We start from the raw sequence: 21,429 nt of genomic DNA, 5'->3' as shown, positions 1-21,429 counted from the left end.
TTAACTTAAGAAATATATCTTCTGGAATTTAACGATATCTTCCAAAACAAAAATTTAGTGAAAGGAGTGGAATTATTTCACATTTTTGCAAATCTCTTTAATGTCTGGCTTAATAGGTAGTTGGATTCTCACACCTGCTTCCTCATTCAGTATCACTGGAGAAGTTCAAACCTCAGGACCAACAGTTGTAAAGGGCAAGTGTGGGCCATTCATTTAAGAACCGTGTTTGGAACTGTTGGAGATCTCCCCTAGCTGGCAGCTGGGCTTTCTCCTCTGCCTACAGCTTGATACCCACTTTTTAAAACAAGTGGAAAGGTTCTTACCAAGAAACTGAGGCCTAAGAAAGAAGCATAGCAAAATTTGAGATGACTCTGGACCTTTAAATGGAACAGGAGGAGGAAAAATAAAGAAAGCACTGTCTGGAAGTGAAGTACATTGAAGCTCTCCAGTCTGGAGAAAGAGGTTCATATTTCAGTAATTGTGTAGGTTCGCAGCCTGTCTGCCTGCTCCCTGTTCACTTACCCTGGAGGAAGGCCTGCCTATAGCCTATTATGTCCAGCCTGGATTGGGTCTTCCCACTGGGGTAAGACCAGCTGCAGAAGCCGCCTCCCGCAGTGGAAACTCACACTATCTACATTAACCAGCACAGGACTCCATTCTTAGATATGAGCAACACCAAGCATTAGAAGACACCTAATAAAAATCAAGAGCAGACAATGAAAGAAAAGGGGGAGGTGTAACGCACATAGAAACAACCCAGGGAACAGAAAAATGGATTAATTGTAAATAATGCAGGGGAGGAAAAACTTGCTCCCTTCTAGGTTCTTTGGTTTCACCAGACAGATTAACTGGAGGAAAAACATTTAGGGTTGTTTATACAAGAGTTCATAAAAATATGATGCTCAAAGAAGTGACCAAAGCAGTTTTTATACCTTTTAGACAAAGAAATAATAAATTTGAGCGGAACTGAGAAGACAAAGTTTGGGCTTGGGATAGTAAATTGGTAATGAAGTAACAAGGTTGTTTATACAGTCTCTCAGCCCTGAATTTCCTATTTCTGGCGATAGGGACATCTCTTTACCTGCTCCTACAAGGAGGGTACTTTCCACACGGGAGATTTATTTTCGGCTTTCAGGGGGACAAAGGAGGGTCAGAGTGCCCTTTTTGTACCGGCTGTTTGTTAAATAGCTTTAATTCCAAATAATCAATAGCCCAAAGTGGCATATTTGGGGGCAGCCTGTCCTGAACCAGTTGGACAGAAAAGGAGATAGGGAGGTACAGTTAAGTAACATCATTTCTGTTGTAGGTTTTGTAGATACTCCTTATCAGATTAAGAACTCTCCTTCAATTCCTTAATTTGCTAATTTTGAAAATTATGAATGGATGTTAAATTTTATCACGTTTTCTAAAACTATTGAATGTTGTATTATTTTTCTCCTTTAACATGTTAATATGAATTACATTGATTCTCTCTAGTGTCAAGTCAACCTTGCAATCCTGGAATAAATGCAACTTGGTCATAACATATGTCATCCTTTCAATAAATTGGATTTGACTTAATACTAATTTTTGGACTTTTGTAACTTTTGTTCATGAGTGAGACTGTCCAAGTCAGGTTTGGAATCAAAGATATGCTAGCCTCATAAAATGGGTAGAGTATAACCTAATCTTTGCATTCTGGGAAGGTTGATATAAGATAGGAATTATTTATTCTTTGAATGTTTGGTGGAACTCTCCAGTGAAACCATCTGGACCTGGAATTTTCTTGATTTTTCTTAAATTCAATCGTGCATGCAAACACCATGGGATCTTATTAACAGTATCACCAATTTTGAATGTATGCCATCTTGAGAAGCTTCCTTGATTTACCTGGATGAAATATGGAGGTAAAGTAGAAATCATCAGAGCCAGCATATTTCTCCTTTGAAAGGTTGCTCTTTTCCATTACCATAATCATCATTCTCAGTTCTAGTTATCTCATATCTACATGACTGCAGCCCTGAGATAGTCTTTATACCTCTAGTCCATCCCATATATGGGTATTAGATTCATGTTCCTTAAGTATCATTATCATTCCCCCAATCACTGACCATGAGTGGCTCATCTCTCACTAAAACAACTTTAAACTTCTTTGTCTTTTGTTTTTTATACTTTGAAAGATTAAAATAACAAAATATGATAAAAATTAGGATCTACATGTATATGAAGTAAAAAAAAAAAAAAAAAAGCTGACATCTCTACCTCCAAATGCTATTACCTAGAATGTTGGGAGAAAATTCTCCAAGGATTTCTTCTGACAAATTTTCTTTCAGATTATCTTTTCAAAGATATAACTCCTTTTGGATCAGATCCACTTCTTGACCAGGAAAATAAAGATAATGCCTCATTCTGGGACAAGATTGGGCAAAGACTGGGTTTTCCCAAGCTTGGGGTTCCTCTGCTAGGATGCAAACCCAATGTGTGAGCAGCATCCACCTGGGCCCCTCCACATCACCCCTGTGGCCTCAGCACAAGGGAAACATGAAGCTCCTGATGTTTGTGTCATTAAATAAAATCCTTTGTTTCTGTCACAGGAGTTAGTGACTTCTACCAGGATTCATGAATCTGGCACGTAAAATTGTTAGCTTGCAAATACTGTAAAGTTTTTACAATTCTTTTTTTTTTTTTTAAAGACTATTTATTTATTTGACAGAGACACAGCGAGAGAGGGAACACAAGCAGGGGGAGCGGGAGAGGGAGAAGCAGGCTCCTGGCCGAGCAGGGAGCCCGATGTGGGGCTCGATGTGGGGCTCGATCCCAGGACCCTGGGACCATGGCCTGAGCTGAAGGCAGACGCTCAATGACTGAGCCACCCAGGTGCCCCAAGTTTTTACAATTCTTAACATGAGAGAATTACTGTTCAGGTTGGAGTGCATCCTTTTCCTTTAAGTTCACAAGCATAACACATAATTACATATATATACACATAGTTTTCTTCCAAGAAATACGGAATACATATTTTCTGACACTGCTTTTTCCAATGATAATTTGTCATTTTAAATGCTTAATAGTATTTTATTTATTTTATTTTATTTTTTATTTATTTTTAAGATTTTATTTATTTATTTGAGAGAGAGAGAGAATGAGAGATAGAAAGCATGAGAGGGAAGAGGGTCAGAGGGAGAAGCAGACTCCCTGCTGAGCAGGAAGCCTGATGTGGGACTCGATCCCGGGACTCCAGGATCATGACCTGAGCCGAAGGCAGTCGCTTAACCAACTGAGCCACCCAGGCGCCCTTATTTATTTTATTTTTTAAAAAAAGATTTTATTTGAGAGAGTGAGAGCGTGAGAGAGCGTGAGAGAGCACGAGCAGGGGGTAGGAGCAGAGGCAGAGGGAGAGTCAGAGAAGGGAGCCTGAAACGGGGCTCGATTCCAGGACTCCCAGTACCCTGGGATCATGACCTGAGCCCAAGGCAAATGCTTAACCAACTGAGCCAGGCACCCCCGAATGGTATTTTATAATATGATTTGGCATATGTAATTATTCCCCTATTGATAGACATGTAGATTTTTTCCTTTCTTTCTAACATTAGCAATCCTGTCTGTGTTTACTGCCCTCTAGAATGTCCCTCTCCCTATCCCATAATCACTGTGATGTTTCCCCAGTACTCTGAAGTCAAGAATTTGTCTCATTGTTTCTTAATCATCTTAAATACTGGTCTGTTATTAACATGTCTCTCTTCTCAGGATTTTATCAATCTATTTATTGCATTCTATTTTATATTACCTGCTATTATTGCATCTGCTCTTTAAATAGAGTATAAGCTTCCTTATCTAATATTTATTCTGAGCTCTCTCTCCCACTTCCAGTATGTAGTGGCCCTTAAAATATGCAGATGTGTCATACATTTCAGACAGGAAAAAATGGTTTGATTTGTTTTGTCAACTAGTGAAATTTAGTCCATCTGATTCACCTTCCCCTTTCTATTCCTTCTACTGAGATCTGTCCTTACTCATCCAAGTAACTACTTCTCAAGAGCCTGCCTGTGCCAGGTGCCAAGTTTGGTGAGAGTGCTGGGATGAGCACCTGTATGAAGCTCACAATGACCACAACCTTCTTCATTCTTCATGGTTTGTCTCTTACTCAAGTCCTGCACTTTACTTTTATGGGGAAACTAAAATAATTTCGCCTCTACCCTTCTAGGATTTTGGCTGAGATCCCCCCCAACATCCAATAAAAACACAGGTTAACAGGAGAAAAACCGTTAAGTAACAGGTGTACCTCCTACACATGGGGAGATCCAGGAAAACCGAGTGACTCCTTGAAAGGAGCCAAGCCACCACCCTAAGTATAATGTCCACCTCCGAGCAAAGGAAGATTTTTGGGTTTGGGGAGCCCCGGGAGGTTGCCAGGTGAAGCACAATAAAGGACAAGGAGGTTGTTATGCTGATTTGTTGTTACCCTCTCAATAACAAGGAGTTTCTGGAGGCTTGGAGTCCTTCCTCCTCTTCCTGGGGAGACACTCTTACAAATGGAGATTTCATTTACAAATGTAAAGGTTTCTTACAAAGGGGTAAATATTACATGGTTTTCAGAGCTCCTGTCCTGTTTGTTTTTGAAAAATAATGATTCTAAGCTATCCAATATCAAAGAGGCATATTTGGGGGCGGCATATTTCGCTCCCCCTCACTTTTCTTCCGGATGAGAGGTTGCGGGGCGCAGAGGCCGGTCCCCACAGTCACTCTCTTGCATCCTGTGGAATCCTGGAGGTTTGCCGAGCCCCGCGGTCGAGGGACTTTACGGGAACGTACCCTGCCGCCTGACAGGGCCTCCGGGAGCCCCCCAAACCAGCTTCCCCCGCTTGCACATAGGGCCCCCAGGCCTCTTTCAGGCGGGAACCCCAGTGTTTCTGGCCCGGGGGCAGCCCGGACCCTTCTCCCCGCGCTCTCACCACCGCTCGGCACTTCCGCTTGCTGGTTGCTAACGGTTCCGGAGCGGCGGGCTGGAAGGGCGGGCGCCGGGTGGACCGCGTGGCTGGCTGGCCGCCCGCGCTCGGACAGCTGCGGGAGAGAGGGGCTGGCGGCGAGTGGCGGGGCGGGCCGGGGGCGGTCTCCGTCGCTGGGCCGGCGCTGCGGCCCCACTGGGACCGTGCTGAGGTATGTAGGGAGCCGTGCAGGAGGATGGAATAGTTGGGAAGCACTCCCAGCGGCGACGGCGCCGTGAAGCCGTGGAGACGGGGGACCAGTGAGCTGATGGCCGCGGCTCTGAGGGGAGAGCGTGCGGGCCGGGACGCTCAGCCGGGGCGGGACGCGACCCGCTTCTTCCAGTCTCTTCAGAGCCTCTGTGCAGAGAGCGCCCGGCGGGGTCCCCGGTGCGCGGCGGGGTGCGGCCATGTTCCCTCCGCAGAAGCGCTGACGGCCGGGAGTGCTCGTCCGGTGCTTCTGCGTCTTCCATCCCCGTGTTTGCTCGTCCCTGGTATTTGTCGTGTTTGTTTCCCTGACCGTAGGGTAGGCTTGTAAGAGCAGAGATCTTTTTTCGTTTTTAATGCGTTTCCAGGCACCACCTCCAGGGCCTAGGAATCTGTATTTTGCTCCCCGAAAAGAGCCAGGCTGGCCCTGGTTCCCTGCGCAGATATCTCGGGTTTTACTAGTGGGAACTAAAGAGGAACATGCTTCAATGGCTGGCTGCTCCTGTTAAGTATCGCTTCGTCAGATCTCCTGAATGTGGGCCTGTATGACCGCCTTGTGGTTGGCTTTTTTAAGTTTTTGACCTCCTTCAAGCCATGCCTGCCCCTCCCTTCTGTTTTCTACATCTATGTAGTTTTTTCTTTTCTTTAGAGTCCACATATAGGAGAGACCATGTAGTTATTATTTTTTTTAAGTACCCTCTGTAGCCAGCGTGGGGCTGGAACGCCCCCCCCGGAGATCGAGATTGGCGGGCGCCTTTGACTGAGCCAGCCCGGCGCCCCAAGAGAGGTCACACAGTATTTGCCCTTCTCTGACTTACTTTGCTTGGCATAATGAACGCCCTCAAGTTCCATCCATGTTTTCCATCCAGGATTTCATTTAAAAAAAAAAAAAGCTGAGTAATATTCCAGCGTCCATACCACAGTTTCTTCACCCTGCACCCACCCCTGGACGCTTAGGTTTTTCCATATCCTGGCTGTGTCCTGAATAATGCTGCAGTGAACATGGGGCACATACATCTTTGTCAGTGGTTTGTTTTTTCCTTTGGATAAATACCCAAAAGTGGAATTGCGGGATCATATACTTCTATTTTTAGTTTTTTGAAGAATGTCATACTGTTTTCCACAGTGGCTGCACCACTTTACTTTCCCGACAGTGTATGAGGGCTCCCTTTTCCCCACATCTTCATCAACACTTGTTCTTTCTTGTCTTTTTGGTAATAGCCATTCTAACTGGTGTGAGGGGATATCTCCCTTTACTGTAACATAGGCTTAAGGGCAGAGATTTTTACCTTGTTCCCTGCTGTGTCCTCAGTACCTAGAATAGGGGCTTGGAACTGAAGCGGAGGGAAAATTATTACTGTACCCTTCGTGGTCTTACAGTTGGACTAAGAATTAAATTTACTGGAGACAGATTAACAGGAGAAAAGACCAGACGGAAGCCCAATAACGAACTTAAGACCTAAAGAAATGACCAAAGCAGGTGGTTTTTATACTTTTCAGACAGGAGACAATAGAACTGTGAGGATTTGACAGGACAAAGAAAACTTAACTTTGGGAGGTCCAGTTAGTAAGGAATTCTAAACAGAATTTGGGCTGGGGTGGTAAACTAGTAAACAGTAACACGGGGTGTTTATACAGCCTTCTGGGCTCTAAATTTCCCATCTCTGGTACTAAGGATGTCTCCTTACCTCCTGGTACAGGACGGGGACCTTTCACATGGGAGATTTATTTCCTGCTTTCAGGGGGACACAGAGGAGGTCTCAGTATCCTTCTTGCACCAGCTGTCTTTTAAGTAACTTTTATTTAAAATAATCAGTATGCCATAGTGGTACATTTTGGGGCAACCTGCCCTTGTCTCTATAGCACATAACATGTGTTTAATAAATACTTGTCGAACAAATCAATAAGAAGAAATAGGTAAAAAGTACTTGGCATCACAGAACTTAGTCTCACAGAACTAAAGTGGTTTGAGGGACGCCTGGGTGACTCAGTTAAGCGTCTGCCTTGGGCTCAGGTCATGATCTGTCCCCCAGGGGCTCCTTGCTCAGCGGGGAGCCTGCTTCTCCCTCTGCCTGCTGCCCCAACTGCTTGTGCGTGCGCTCTCTCTGACAAAAGAAAAAAAAAAGAAAAAAAAGAAGTGGTTTGAAACATAAAGAGTGGGATGTACCCTGAGGTGAGATCTTGATCAGGCAGTCCAATAAATAGGAATAGAATGTGATCTACCTATGTAATGTTTTCTAATAGCCACATTAAAAAAGTAAAAGACAGGTGAAACTAATAACAATTTTATTTAAACCAGTGTATCCAAAATATTAACATTAATCAATATAAAAATTAATGAAGTATCTTACATTCTTTTTTTATACTAAATCTTTGAAAGCTGATGTGTTTCTACTTATTGCATATCTCAATTCAGATATTAAATTTTCATTGAAAATACTTTATTGGGATTATACAAAATTTAAAATGTTAAAAGTAGATTCACATACCCAAATTACACCAAACATGAAGGTTTTCCAATAACTGAATTATGTTTTAAAATTTAAATTAAAAAATGTAGTTTCTTAGTTGCATAGCCATATGTACCTGATGGCTACTGTACTGGACAGGGGAAATCTCAATAAAAAAATCTTTGTTCGTGGTTGGGTCACGGGTTAGAGGAGTAGGTAGCACCACAAGTATGCCGGGGAAGGAAGAGGAAAGTCTTAAAAAATGCAATGTAAGCTCTTTATGCAAGTCCCATTTGAGGGCAGATTCCTCTCGTCTTCAGCAGTGAGGTATGGCTTCCTAAAGCAGACTAATATTTTTCAGTATGATTGCTATTTAGAGCTTAGGTACTCTGGGAATCATTTTTGGGGGGTAGAAAGAGGGTCTAGCAGTGCTGGTTGTATGCACCATCTCCGTAGAATCTTATTGTATATGATGAGGAACAGTCATGGAAATTAGATTATTTTCCTACAGATCAGTTCTCAACTGAGGGTGATTTTGCCCCTCAAGGGGGCATTTGTCCCCCATCTTAAAAATGCTTGCTTGTCACAAGTAGGAGGTGTGGTAGCATCCAGTGGCTGGAAGCTGGGAATACCCCTAAAGGCCCTGCACTGCAGGGGGCAGGGCACTACAAAGAACTGTCTGACTGAAAATGTCAGCAGAACCAAGATGGAGAAACCTTGCTCTAGACGGTTTGAGGAAGAAAGACTGAGCTAGCTGTCCCTTCAGAACCTCAATATGACTCCCTTGTGGGATCAGTTAGGGGAGAAGAGCTTGTTTTGTTGAAGTATGTCAAGGTTTCTAGTTGTGTTTTCACTGTTGATGGACTTTTTGATTATAAACAAATAATGTCATGCTCAGGATGAGAATGGAGACCTGTTGGATAAAGATAGATAATACGTGCTGTGCTCGTAAGATTCAGTGTACCTTGGGATAAGGAGCTCATCTGTTCTTCGTATGGCTTATATCCATCCTATGACCCAGGCTCAAACACGACTGATGCCAGTATTAGATTACTCGTCACTCCTCTTTCCCTATCACCATCTCTTGTTTTATCTTTGTTCTTTTCTTGGTACCCTTGTTCCTTTTTATTTTCTCCCTTCCTCCCTTTCCCCTGATCTTACTCCCCTTCCCCCACCAATGTCCGTACATACCTCCTGCAGCCCCTCCTCTCCCGGCACCTAATCTGTTTCCTCCCTTCAAAGCTGTTGGTTCCTAATTCAGAATCACCAGTTCACTACCATCCCCCCATCAGTGTCTAAGAGAGCTGCCCCCCTACTCCCTTTAGGTGCCTCTTACGACCACAGCTGTCTTGTTAGTTCACAAAAACTCGAAACTCCAACTTCTTGCCTCCTTCAAAAAAGAAAAAAAAATCGTCTCTCCAAAAAGATGGAGGCGCAATGCATATGCTTCTGACACAACTGTTTGAGAAACTGGGTTCTTTTAGAGCCGGTGCTCTAAACGGATGGCTCTCTGCTAGAACCAAGCGGTTGTAGTTATGGTTACGGTGTCTAACGTATTACATCTTCTTTTCCAGTAACTGTGGCTGTGCTTGAGCACCCTCCCCAGTTCTTTCCTTTGGGTTTCTACACACTTACCGGACAACACCTGCTTCTTCCTGGTACCAGCAACAACTCAGATCTTTAACATCATGCATTCTTTGCCTTATGCCTGCACTTATCAGATTTCTCTTGCCTGCAGCACTCCAGGCTATCTCTGGCCACATGTATTTCTCTTCCTCCCTCTGTTACCAGATGGTGGACACTGTGGTGGCAACTGAGAATCAACACCAAACCTAAAAAAGGGTAGCATGGTCTGTCTCAGTGCTCCAGACTAGCCTTTGAAGGTATACAACTCGAAGACTGGAATGATTCTTTGTACTTAACAGGTGGTATTCAAAACTATCTGAGTAGAATGTTACAGCATATAGAGGATGATAAAGGAAAATTAGTCTGTCATGTCTTTACCAATTTTAAGAAACCTAATCTTGTGGTAGGCAAAATCATCTTTCTTACCATTGCAGAAGCCTCTCTAAATTCAAGAGTGGATAATATCAGAAGTATGAGCTTTTCTTTTACAGAGACTGCCAACAGCTTCTACGCTTGTTTCTCAGCAAGACAAAAAAGGTAAAGGGGGAAAAGCTATCACTCAGCATCTAGCTTTATTTTCAAAACAAGGATGTTTCTAATACTAAAGATTTTTAATACTTTTCTCTTCATGACCATTAAAAAATCCTTTGTTTCAAATGCTTTGAAATATTGCTCAGATAATTATGTCATAAAAACAAGTAGGAGTATGAGACTTGATGTTTTAAAATTTTCTACCAGTTGATGTAGACAATCAAAATAAACTTAGATTTCTTTTAAAGCAGTGTTACGTTCAAAAGACATAAAAGTTCGGTTTATGGTGTTACAAAGAGTGATTTAAGATTCATCTTCCAACAGTAGTAAAGACACTGAAATGACTGTGGTGGTTTAACTACTCGGTCACAATACAGAAGCAGGTGTATGTAATTCCTGTCTTCAGAAAGAGATTAGATCCCTTCCTGCTTGTCCTGGCGATGGCTATTCCTAGAACCAGTGATTCATGGTGGTTTGGTGGTGGTGTACATGTGAATGTGCTGGGCCTCTGGTCACAGTATCTGTCGTGTTATGGTATTCTCAAACTAGGGATGTAAAACTGGTGCAAGCACATGGACTACTAATGCATTTCCAAGCCAAACAAAAAAATTGGACTGTTTATTATCTTAAACTCCCGAGAGTCCCAGTTTCTTTTCAGCATATGTATCTGATGGGATGCTACTTTGTAAAGGTAGTTACACTCTTGTTTTAGAGACGATGTAGTAATTTAAGCTTTTAATTTAGATTATTATGTTATTGTATTTACTTTAATAATCTTCAGTCATCCAATTATAATATACTCCTTTTTTCAGGCTGAAAAGTGCCATAAAGTTATTACTAAATTCCTTTTTTAGAGTGTTTGTGTTTTATCTCCTGTTGCTACTACAGTCTCCTCAGGTGTTTCTTTTACTACCTTCCCGAACTCAGAATCACACAATACCTAAGCTGGAAGACATGTTACTGGTGATTGATTAGGACAGCAGCATCCTGTCCACCATGATAAAAACGATCTGTGTCTGTGCTGTCCAGTTCAGTAGCTGCTAGCCACATGTGGTTAAGGAACAGGATTCTCTACTTTGGGTGAATTAATTTTAAATTTATACAGCCATAGGTGGGCACTGGCTACTCCACTGGACAGTGCAGTTCTGGACCAATCCCTCCCCACGTCTCTCAGTTTCCAGGAACCTGAGACTCAGAAGAGGAGTGATTTATCCTCATTACGGTCATCCCTCTTCCCAGCAGCTCCTACTCATCTCACTTACTGCTTTTCTTTCCACTTGAATGTTTTCCGTACCCTGCTTCTTTTTTGGTAGTTTCCTCTTTGTTAGCACTGGCAAACAAATTCCACAAAATGATTATACCACATTATAATGGCCATTATATCAGTAGTGATGGAAAATAAATACTTAGTATTGTTTTAGTTATTAATTTCAAAAGCAGCTTTAACTTAATACAACATACCTGGTGGGTCTCTACTGTGTCCTCTACAGAAGGGGGAAATGAAGGCAGAGAAAAATGTGACTGTTTTGCCTAATGTCATACACAGAATAGTCAAATAAAAAGGAAAGCTGAGAAGTAGAATTCACTCTTTCAACCAAGAAACATGGTTATTTTGGGTTGCAAGGGAGCAGTCTGTTAACAGACAAGGCTTTCTGAAATAACCTTAATGCTTCCTAAGAAACTGAACTAATTTAGAAATAAAAGGAAGTTTTCTCAGGTAGATTCTCGGGTGCCAGAGAAATGTTCAATGATGACTGAAGCTTTGCCTATATTCAGGATACTCACAGTTCCTAAGGCAGATTCTCTGATAATGAAGGAGACCTGAGTAGCTTAGCTAAAGAACTTCTGTTACTTCACCATCTTAGTAGAGCTTATTTGCTGTATGAATTCTTTGATGTCTGATCAGGGCTGAACTTACACGGAAGGGCCTCCCACACTCATCACATTCATAGGGTTTTTCACCTGTGTGGATTCTCTGATGCTGAATAAGACCTGTGCGCCCACTAAAATCCTTCCCACATTCTTCACATTTATAGGGTTTCACTCCAGTGTGCACTCTGTGGTGTCCAATGAGATGGGAACGTTGAATGAAGGCTTTTCCACATTCATCGCATTTGTAGGGTTTCTCTCCAGTGTGAGTCCTTCTGTGCTTACTAAGGTCTGAGCTGTGACTGAAACTTTTCCCACAGTCATCACATGCATAGCGTCTTCTTTCCCTCTGCTGCCACTCTAATCTGCCCTCACTTTCCATAGCATCTTTGGATTCAGGATGTTGAGGAATGTCTTTGTTAAGTCTGTCATTTATCTTCCCAAGGAATTCCGTGTCCTTGGGCAAATCTTCCTTCCGGGACAATGCTTCATTCTTAGTTCTGGTTTTATCACCTGTAACACAGAGTACACAAACATGTCCTAGTCTAGGTTTGAGAAGCAAAGCCTATAAAGAACGAACACGTAAATGTTATAAATGTGTTATAAAAAACAAAGTAACATACAATGTACAAACTAGATATTTGGCATCGTCAAAACGTATATTGAGAATATAAGGAAGAGATTAAGAGGCCAGTAGGGAAGACAGCAGCAGAAAAATTATTTGGGAACAGATTAAGAAGAGAGGAAAAGGCACTGATGTGGATCAGGGGGTTGCCTTGCAGTCCTGTGCAAAGGCAGAGTGGTGAGTGGTAAATGAGGACTAGAGATATGCTGAGGATAATTAAGAGGGACAGATGGGGATCAAAGAACAGAAATGGGGAGGGAGGCAAAAGTTTGGTAGAAACATGCAGGGCCCTGCAACACAGGTAGTTAAGTGGGAGTAAAACTGAGTAAAAGTGGAGAAGACAGTGGGGTTAGGGATATGAGAAGAATGTAGTGATTAGGAACCATCAAAGGAGGGGAATGCGTGAAGGATAATAATTAATTAAAAGCAGACTGAGAGCATGTAGGTCAGGATAAATCCAGGAAGATTAGTAGGAAGTGACAATGGATGATCTGGTATATGTGCTGGGTTGAATCCTTTTTTCTGAAACTATCATCTCTTCCTGTCCAAATCCTAGCATGGTGGTTCTCAAACTTAGTGCATCAGAATCACCTTGGATGACTTATTAAAACAGAATGTCAGGCTTCCCGACCCCAGAACTTCTATTTGATTAAGTTGGAATAGAGCTTAAGAACTTGCATTTCTAACAAGTTTCCTGATGTGATAGATACTACTGGTCCAGGAACCACACTTTGAGAACCACTCACCTAGCTATTATTCAAGGTCCATCTCAAATGCTCTCTCCTCCAGGAAGTCTTCCCTAATTTCCCAAACTGGATGTGTTCTCTCCTTCTTCCTGCTCCCCATGTCCTCAACCCCAAGTTTAGTACAGAATAGCACATAATGGCAAGTACTCAATATTTGTTGAGATGAATTTTATAAGAAAATAGCTGTTTTGATGATTTGGAGGGAATAGAAAGTCACCTATTTGGTCATGCTGTGACCACCATCTCAACAAACCTAGGAATCCTCACTGTGCAACAGTCATTTAATTACGGTTTTCATTGGTCACGTGGCATGACAGAAGCAGCAGCAAGAGCTACCCGGACATTTCAGTGCCTGGGCTGGGGGTGGAAAACGCTGGCTCACATGGCTCACTGAGTGCCGTGCCGTGAAGTCCACTCTTCACTGTCATCACCATGCCCCCTTGCTACCATTCTTCCTCAAATCAGTTCCTCCTTAACGATCATTTAATTAAAAAAATTTTTTTATTATTATTTTATTTATTATTTTTTTAAAGCAGGCAGTAGACTTTCTCAAAGTTGGGATATTTCCTCTAAGATGATATTGTTTTGGAACCTAATTGCTGTATTATCTTTGGCTAGAAATGACAAGGACTAAATTAGAGCCAGGAGGTCTAGATTCCAGTCTTGGAACTGTCTGATAACTGCTTAAATTTTGCCAGATGACCACTATTTGGGTTTCCTTTCACCTCTGTGCCCTCCTCTTTACCTATAGTTTGATTAGATGAGGGAATGTATGATAAAGCATTTGTAAAAGTATGATGTGTGACAGAAGTATTGCTAAGTTAGTAGGGTAATAATGATCAGGCAAATCATGGAGATCAGAGACACCCCCATACCATTAAGAAAGGTGTTCTCAAACATCAGCATATTGGGGCGCCTGGGTGGCTCAGTTGGTTAAGCGACTGCCTTCGGCTCAGGTCATGATCCTGGAGTCCCGGGATTGAGTCCCACATCGGGCTCCCTGCTCGGCGGGGAGTCTGCTTCTCCCTCTGACCCTCTTCCCTCTCGTGCTCTCTATCTCTCATTCTCTCTCTCTCGAATAAATAAATAAAATCTTAAAAAACAAAACAAAACAAACAAACAAAAACATCAGCATATTGGCTCAACCACTTCTTTTATATACAGCTGTCATCACTGGTTGGCTTTCCTGTGGCTTACTGATGAATTAAAAAAAAAAAAAGACAAAACTAAGTGGTCAGTCCACCATCTTCAGTGTAATCTACCAGTCCTCAGGATAAGTCTCTCTCCCACAACTTCAGGAGAAATCTAGAGAAAAATCTCACCAGAACTTCAAAAGGCTTTTTTTTTTTTTCTTTAATACAAGGTTGGTTTTTCTTGGTCAGCAATTGAAATGATAACCCTCTCCCTTAGATCTGCAACTGAACAATGTACAGAATAATATTGTGTGGAAATTGTCAAATGTGAACTTTTCTCATCTCAAGGATCTGTAGTTATTTCTTGGTCAACTGGAGTTTCAGGGCCTTATTTATGTATCTCTTCCAAGTGCTAGCCAGTCCCAGGCCAATAGGATTCCCAGAGGCCTTCTTTCAAAGATTTACTTATTTATTTGAGAGAGAGTGCGAGCGAGCGAGAGCATGAGTGGGAGGGGCAGAATCTCAAGCAGACTCCCCACTAAGCATGGAGCCCAACACAGGGCTTGTTCTTATGACCCTGAATTCATGACTTGAGCTGAAATCAAGAGTCAGACGCTTAACTGACTGAGCTACCCAGGCACACCAAGAGACCTTCTTTTAGAACAGACAAAATGAAAAATACTTGGATCTAACATCTTCTGCCAGGGCTGACCTTCCAATGTTATTCTGGCATATGTAATACTAAGAGTCCTTATCAGTTACAATTCGAGATAAGTCCAACCCTGCTAGTCACTGAGATGAGGACAAGTAAAGATCATCTGATTACCAGTGTACAACTTGCTTGACAGTCTAGGGGAGCAAAGACAAGGTTAAATGCTGAGTGCAGTGAAACTGGAAGGGAGTTAAGGAGACTGTCATTTATTTGCTAATGGAGAGTCAGTGTTGTGGGTTAATAGCATGTCCAAAAAGTTCACTTTGAAATACTTTAAAACGTGCTACAAAGAACTGCAAAATACTCAGCTCTCCAAGTTCTTCTGTCATCTACGAAGATAATTCTGTATTAAGTGATAATTGCTATTGTAATTCCCAGTTATGTTTATAGAGAGGATTCCCGTTATCCTAGCCCACAGCTAATACAAATAATAATACCTTGCTGGTATGGATACTATAATTTATTTTTATTTTTATTTTTTTAAAATTTTTATTTATTTATTTGACAGAGAGACACACAGCTAGAGAAGGAACACAAGCAGGGGGAGTGGGAGAGAGAGAAGCAGGCTTCCCGCGGAGCAGGGAGCCTGATGCGGGGCTCGATCCCAGGACCCTGAGATCATGACCTGAGCCGAAGGCAGACGCTTAACGACTGAGCCACCCGGGCGCCCCTATAATTTTTTTTTAAAGATTTTATTTATTTGACAGAGAGCGAGCCCATGAGGGGGCCCTGGGATAATGACCTGGGCTGAAGGCAGACAACTCAACCGAGCCACCCAGGCACCTCACAATGAATTTTTTAAAAATAAGAAATAGTGCATAAAAAGTCTATTTAACAATAAATTTATATTTTTAAAGATAGTGACTTTTTGGTACATAATCCTGATGGCTTTTAACAGTTGTTCTGGACCAGCAGGCAGGAGCCCCAGGTTCTGACTGTAATCTCAGCTCTGCCTCTTACTTTTTGGAAACTTAGACAAGTCACAACCACTGTGAGTGTATTTCCTCAACTGTAAAATGAGGATTTGGACTGGACATTACATGCTTTTAATAAAGTTGAAAGACATGTCTTGAAGTGTGTTGTGATTTCTGCAGAGTTTTATTTTGTTTTTGTATTGTTTTGGTGGGTTTTGTTTTTTGCTTGTCATTTGTTTTGGTGGGGAGTGTGGTGGTGGTGGTGACACAGATAAAAACTGTGTATGGCTCTTGGTGCTGTACCTCAGAAAAAAAGTCCTATTCATGCTGTTCAATGCAGACAAAAGGGATTCCCTAAAAATTCTCAGGCCTCATAGGATAGCTAGATTTCATGAAGCACCTTTCAGTGTATTAGATTAAGAAAAGACAATTCATAGTTTTCCTTGAAAAGTTATTTTAATAGCAGCACATGTGTAACCCTCTACAATTTTAGGTATAGGAACTGTCTATTTTTCTGAATTTATAACATGAAGTAGAGTGGAACTAGTCCAGAAATACCTATTCAAAAAAAAAAAAAACAAGGAAAGACCATCTAGAACTTAAAGTTTTGCACAGACTATCCATTAGTCATAATTCTTTAATTTTTTAAAAATATTTTATTTATTTATTTGAGAAAGAGAGAATGAGAGACAGAGAGCATGAGAGAGGGAAGAGGGTCAGAGGGAGAAGCAGACTCCCCGCTGAGCAGGGAGCCCGATGCGGGACTCGATCCTGGGACTCCAGGATCATGACCCGAGCCGAAGGCAGTCGCCCAACCAACTGAGCCACCCAGGTGCCCTAGTCATCATAATTCTGTGTTCTACATAGAATTTAGCATGTTGACATGTTAAAATATTATTGTGACCTATTTTATGACTGACTGCTTCTCCTGTCTCCTCCCAAAGGCAGGGAGAGAAATTTCTTATAATATGCCTGCTCACAGAAAAAAGGTGAAGACCCCACATAGTTAAGCTTACTAAAGCCTATTAAAATAGCCTACATCTTTTAGCTTCTGCCTTCTGAAACTACTCTTGACTACCATTGACTTCTAAATGCCAAATTCAGTAAGTGGACACTTACCAGTTCTTGTCCTGTGTCCCATTAGTAGCATTGGCTATAGCTGGCTGAAGCTCCTGGTATCTTTAGTGACACCACCCTCTTCTGCTTCTTCTCTGATAGTCCCTCATCTGTCGTCTTTATAGAATCCTCTTCCTGCACCCAAAATTCAAATGGTGGCATGCCTCAAAAATTTGCATGTGCCTCTCTTCTCCTCACTTTATACATTCTTCTTGGTCAACTTCATCTACAGCCATGGCTTCTATCATCTACCCAGGGACGATTCGCAAATTTCTTATCTCCTCCCACATCTTTCTCCTATATCTAGAACCATATTTTAAACTGTACTGCCTACTGGATGGATGTTTCAGAGATACAGCAAATTCACATGTATAAGAATTGAATCCATTCTAAGTTTCCACACATAAGATACTGCCACCTTCTGATTTTCCTCTCAATTACTTACACCATTATCTGCAAGTTGCCCAAGTCACAAACTAGGATTTTATTAAAACACCCCCAACCACCAATATCTAATCAGACCTGTTCATTAATAAATGAATACTAAATCTCTCTTGAATTTTCTCCTTCCTCTCTCTCCAGCCTTATTTGGGCACTGGTCTACAATCTTCTATATTTGAAAGTGGTTTCCCCTCACCCCCTTTGTGTTTTATCTTTTCTCCCTATTTATAGTGGTGTGCTCATTCACTTACAGACTTTGGAAAATAGAGTAGAATAAGTCACCTCTGACTTCATTGCCTTCAAATAGTCTTTGTCTACATTTGGAGATACCCTTCTAATATTTTTCTCTGTAACTTTAAGAAAGTAGAATCATGGATAGTGATTTTTAAAAAACACAAATCTGTCATCCACTCCTCTATTAAAATAATATAACGGGGCACCTGGATGGCTCAGCTGGTTAAGCAGCTGGCTCCTGATCTCAGCTCAAGTCTTGATCTCAGTGTTGTGAGTTCAAGCCCGGTATTGGTGTTGGGGTGTGGAGCCTACTTAAAAATAAACAAACAAACAAATAAATAAAATAATGTAACAGACCTCCATCTGTTTCCTCAGTATGGTATTCAGGAACCTTCACCAATGGCCTTTGATTTTTCCCTTCCACAAAATTCTCTTCATGAAAATCAACTCAGAGCAACTGCTGTTCTTAGAATGTTACGCTTTCATCCCCCCACCGCGTTCTTTCTGCCTGAAATGTTCTCCCTTCCCAGTTCCCACCCATCTGACCATCTCAGCTCAAGCAAACCTACTCTGTGACACTTCTGCGGGCCTGCCACAGGGATAGCTGTCCCTTTTTTTTTGTAGGTTATAGCATAACTGCTCACTTCTGTTTTTTGAAGAGAAGTCTTTCCTTTGTATTCCTGACATCTAGCATGGTGCCTAGCATGTAGCTGCTGCTCAACAAATGTTTAATAAAAGAAGAATGAACAGAACAGGGGGTCTCAACCTCACCTCTAAAGCTAACCAATAGCCAACACTATGCTTTAAAGCATGAAAAGACTCCTTTAAATTATACATAATCGAATGCCATCTTTCCAGGTATGAAATACAAATACCTTAACTTAAAATAATTTTTCAGATTAGACAGATCACCTGGCAGGGAACCTAGAGAATGAGAGAACCATACTAGTAAAATTTAAAGTAGTGAGAATGGAATCCATAATAGGCCAGAGTATAAATACTGCCCAGGGAAGGCAGTATGGACACAGGAGCCTCTCGAGAAAGGACAGGGAGCACTGAAAAAAGGAGTGTTTGGGCAAACTGGAATTTAAAGTTTGTTTACTTTTTATTGAAGCCTGGGGATACACTAGACATCTGGTTTTCAATTAGTGAACTGATTACTGGGGTGGGGAAGCAAACCACAACCAAAACCCAGTCAACCTAACGTGGAGAAACAAAAAGCCTACTATACTGACTAGCTCTTGCTCTCTCTTTCCTACTTCTTTCAGTGTGAGGCTGTATTAGGGACTGAATTGTGCCCTGCCCCCCTCCCCCCATTTATGCGCTGTAGCTCTACCCTCCAATATGACTGCATTTGGAAAAGGGGCCTTTAAGAAGTAATTAAGAATAAATGAGGTTATAAGGGTGGGGCCCTTATCCAATAGGACTGGCATCCTTGCATAAGAGGAAGAGATCACAAAAGTGTGTGTGCACAGCAAAAAGGCCATGTGAAGACACAGCAAGTCTGTGAGTCAAGGAGAGAAGCCTCACCAGAAACCAAGCCTGCTAACACCCTGATCCTGGACTTTCCAGCCTCCACAACTGAGAGAAAATAAATTTCTGTTGTGTAAGTCACCCAGCTTGTGGTATTCCATTCTGGCAGCCCTAACAGACGAATACAGGTTGTCATATGAATTCTCCTGCTCAAAATGTAAATTTAAGAGAATTTAGAACTAGAATCATCAGATAACAACAAATAGAAATGTAAGGTATTATTAACTTGAATGAGTATTTAAATCCCATCCCCCATCCATCGGGCCAAAAAAGCAGCTTTTAAGTCTAATGAAATACTAAAATATAATTCTTTCCATGATGAGGCAAGGGTAGGAAGGGGATAAAATCTTCCACAGTGAGGTGGAGGATAAGCAAGAAAACTTGAAAAGGAGAACATCAAAGTGAGAAGGCCCCTAACACAAGGAACCATTATCTTCCCTCACGCACATAAATTCTTGCTCCTTACCATTCCTCTGGGGCTCCCCAGATTCCTGCTCCTGCTGACTCTTCCTGGGACGGAGCTGTGCAGTCAGTGGCTCATGGGGTCTTCCCAGGGGGGTCAACTTCTCCAGAAGTGTGTCCTGTCTTTCTGAATTGGCTGGGACCTGGGAACAATGAGGTATGATTGGCCTTGTAAGGTAGATTTTGTGAAAGAACTTCAGAGAAAAGATCAAAAGAAGCATTTGCCTGGGACCAGGAACACAAATGGGAAAAATTCATTCAACTGCAAATGGCAATAATGACAAAAAAGAAGAGGCAGAAACTAATCTCTACACTTCAGGCCACCGGAGAGTGAAATTCAGTCTCTTCTCTCAATGACCGCAGGGGTCCAGGATCGGTATTCTGACTTGGAAAGAACCTCAAAAATTATCTCGCCCAACCTTCACCGAACGGGGGCATTTCTTCTCTAACCGCACTGTCCAGTATGTTAGCTACAAGCCCAGGGTGGGCGCTTGAAACGTGCTTCGTAGGAACGGAGATACCCAACGTGTACAATATACACTGAATTTTAAAAACAATATAAACAAGGAATGAAATTTAAAAACAATATAAACAAGGAATGCAAATATAAACTCATTTTTTATATTGATTACATGATTATTCTGGGTTAAAAAATATTTAATTTCACTTTTTAAAATTTGGTACTAGAGAGTTTTCACTACACACATGGCTCACATTACATTTCTTTTCGACAGTGCTGTTCTGTGGCATCCTTGACATCTGTTTAAACCCACCTTGACTATTTCCACGGAAAGGGTTTTCTTTTCCTTTTTTTAACCAGGTAGCCCGTTTTTTAATAGAAAGCTATGAATGTCGGAGATTCTTTGTTTGCCTCTGTTACCGGCTTGCCTTCCCGTAACTTCTCACGGGCCCGCCCTTACAAACTGCACCAGTTTCCTGTGTCTGCACCAGTTACCTGGCACTGGCCGGTCCCTCGCTAAGCCTCGTTCTTCTCTACGACGACCTATCCCATGCCTCCAGCTGTTCTTTCACGGGCTTTTCCCTTCTGCTTTGGCTCGGTCCGTACGCCCTGACCTCTCCCAGCCACACGGGCGTCCCCTTCCCACCTGCTGCCGAGGCTCCTCCAGCTCCCGCTCCAGATCCTCCAGCACGGTCACCGCCTCCTCGCCCGTCTTCGGACGGTGCGCCTGCACCCAGGCCTGCAGGTCCCTGGGAAGAATGCTCAAGAACTGTTCGAGCACCAGCAGGTCTAAAATCTGCTCCTTGGTGTGGCACTCTGGCCTCAGCCACTGGCGGCAGAGCTCCCGGAGCTGGGTAAGGGCTTCACGGGGCCCAGGCGCATCCTGATAGCAGAGCTTCCGGAAGTGCTGCCTGAAGACCTCCCTCTTGTGAGGGGTGTAGTGCCGTGAGACGGCGTCCCGGCCCCAGCGGCGTGGCGCCGCCTGAACTCCGGCAGCTCCTTGCCGTCCTTCGCGCGCCGGGGCTGCGGCCATCGTGCGCGGCGCGTGAGATTAACCCTCTCCGGGGCCGATTCCAGGGGAAGCGCCGTTACCGCGGAGATGCGGCAAGAGCTGCCGTGAACACGGACGCGCGCGAATGAAGGCAAGCGGGCGAGCAGGGGCACGGGCTCACATCTGCGCGCTAAGGCCCGCAGGTTCCCTCCGCCGGCCCGCGCCCCAGCGGCCGTCTGTCAAGCTCTCCCGTTTCTCACCGGGCTGAGGAGCAGTCGGCGCTCGTCAGCCCTGAAGAACCGCCAAGTGTCAACAGCCTTGGGGGGAGGCTCGCCGAGTCCACGCCCGAGAGGCGCAGCCGGAGTTCGGCGGCTGTGCGGCAGACGCCGCCTCGCGTCCTCCCCGTCCACTCCCGGAG

General features: G+C 43.0%; 1 protein-coding gene across 1 annotated transcript; it reads right to left on the bottom strand.

The window, feature by feature from the left end:
- Window positions 1–7,457: 7,457 nt before the first annotated feature.
- ZSCAN16 (zinc finger and SCAN domain containing 16) lies at window positions 7,458–21,338 on the bottom strand. Its single transcript, XM_025858535.2, has 3 exons — window positions 20,667–21,338; window positions 19,565–19,703; window positions 7,458–12,157 (listed from the first exon to the last, which is right to left on the bottom strand). The coding sequence occupies exons 1-3, from the start codon at window positions 21,051–21,053 to the stop codon at window positions 11,637–11,639; spliced, it is 1,047 nt and encodes a 348-aa protein (XP_025714320.1). The 5' UTR covers window positions 21,054–21,338; the 3' UTR covers window positions 7,458–11,636.
- Window positions 21,339–21,429: the final 91 nt, after the last annotated feature.

The sequence above is a fragment of the Callorhinus ursinus genome, unplaced genomic scaffold (assembly GCF_003265705.2).
Source record: "Callorhinus ursinus isolate GAN/ISIS: 27379988/994484 unplaced genomic scaffold, GSC_fseal_2.0 scaffold109, whole genome shotgun sequence".
NCBI lineage: Eukaryota > Metazoa > Chordata > Mammalia > Carnivora > Otariidae > Callorhinus > Callorhinus ursinus.
The sequence above is the reverse complement of the archived record's forward strand: the minus strand, read 5'-3'. Positions and strand labels throughout refer to the sequence as shown.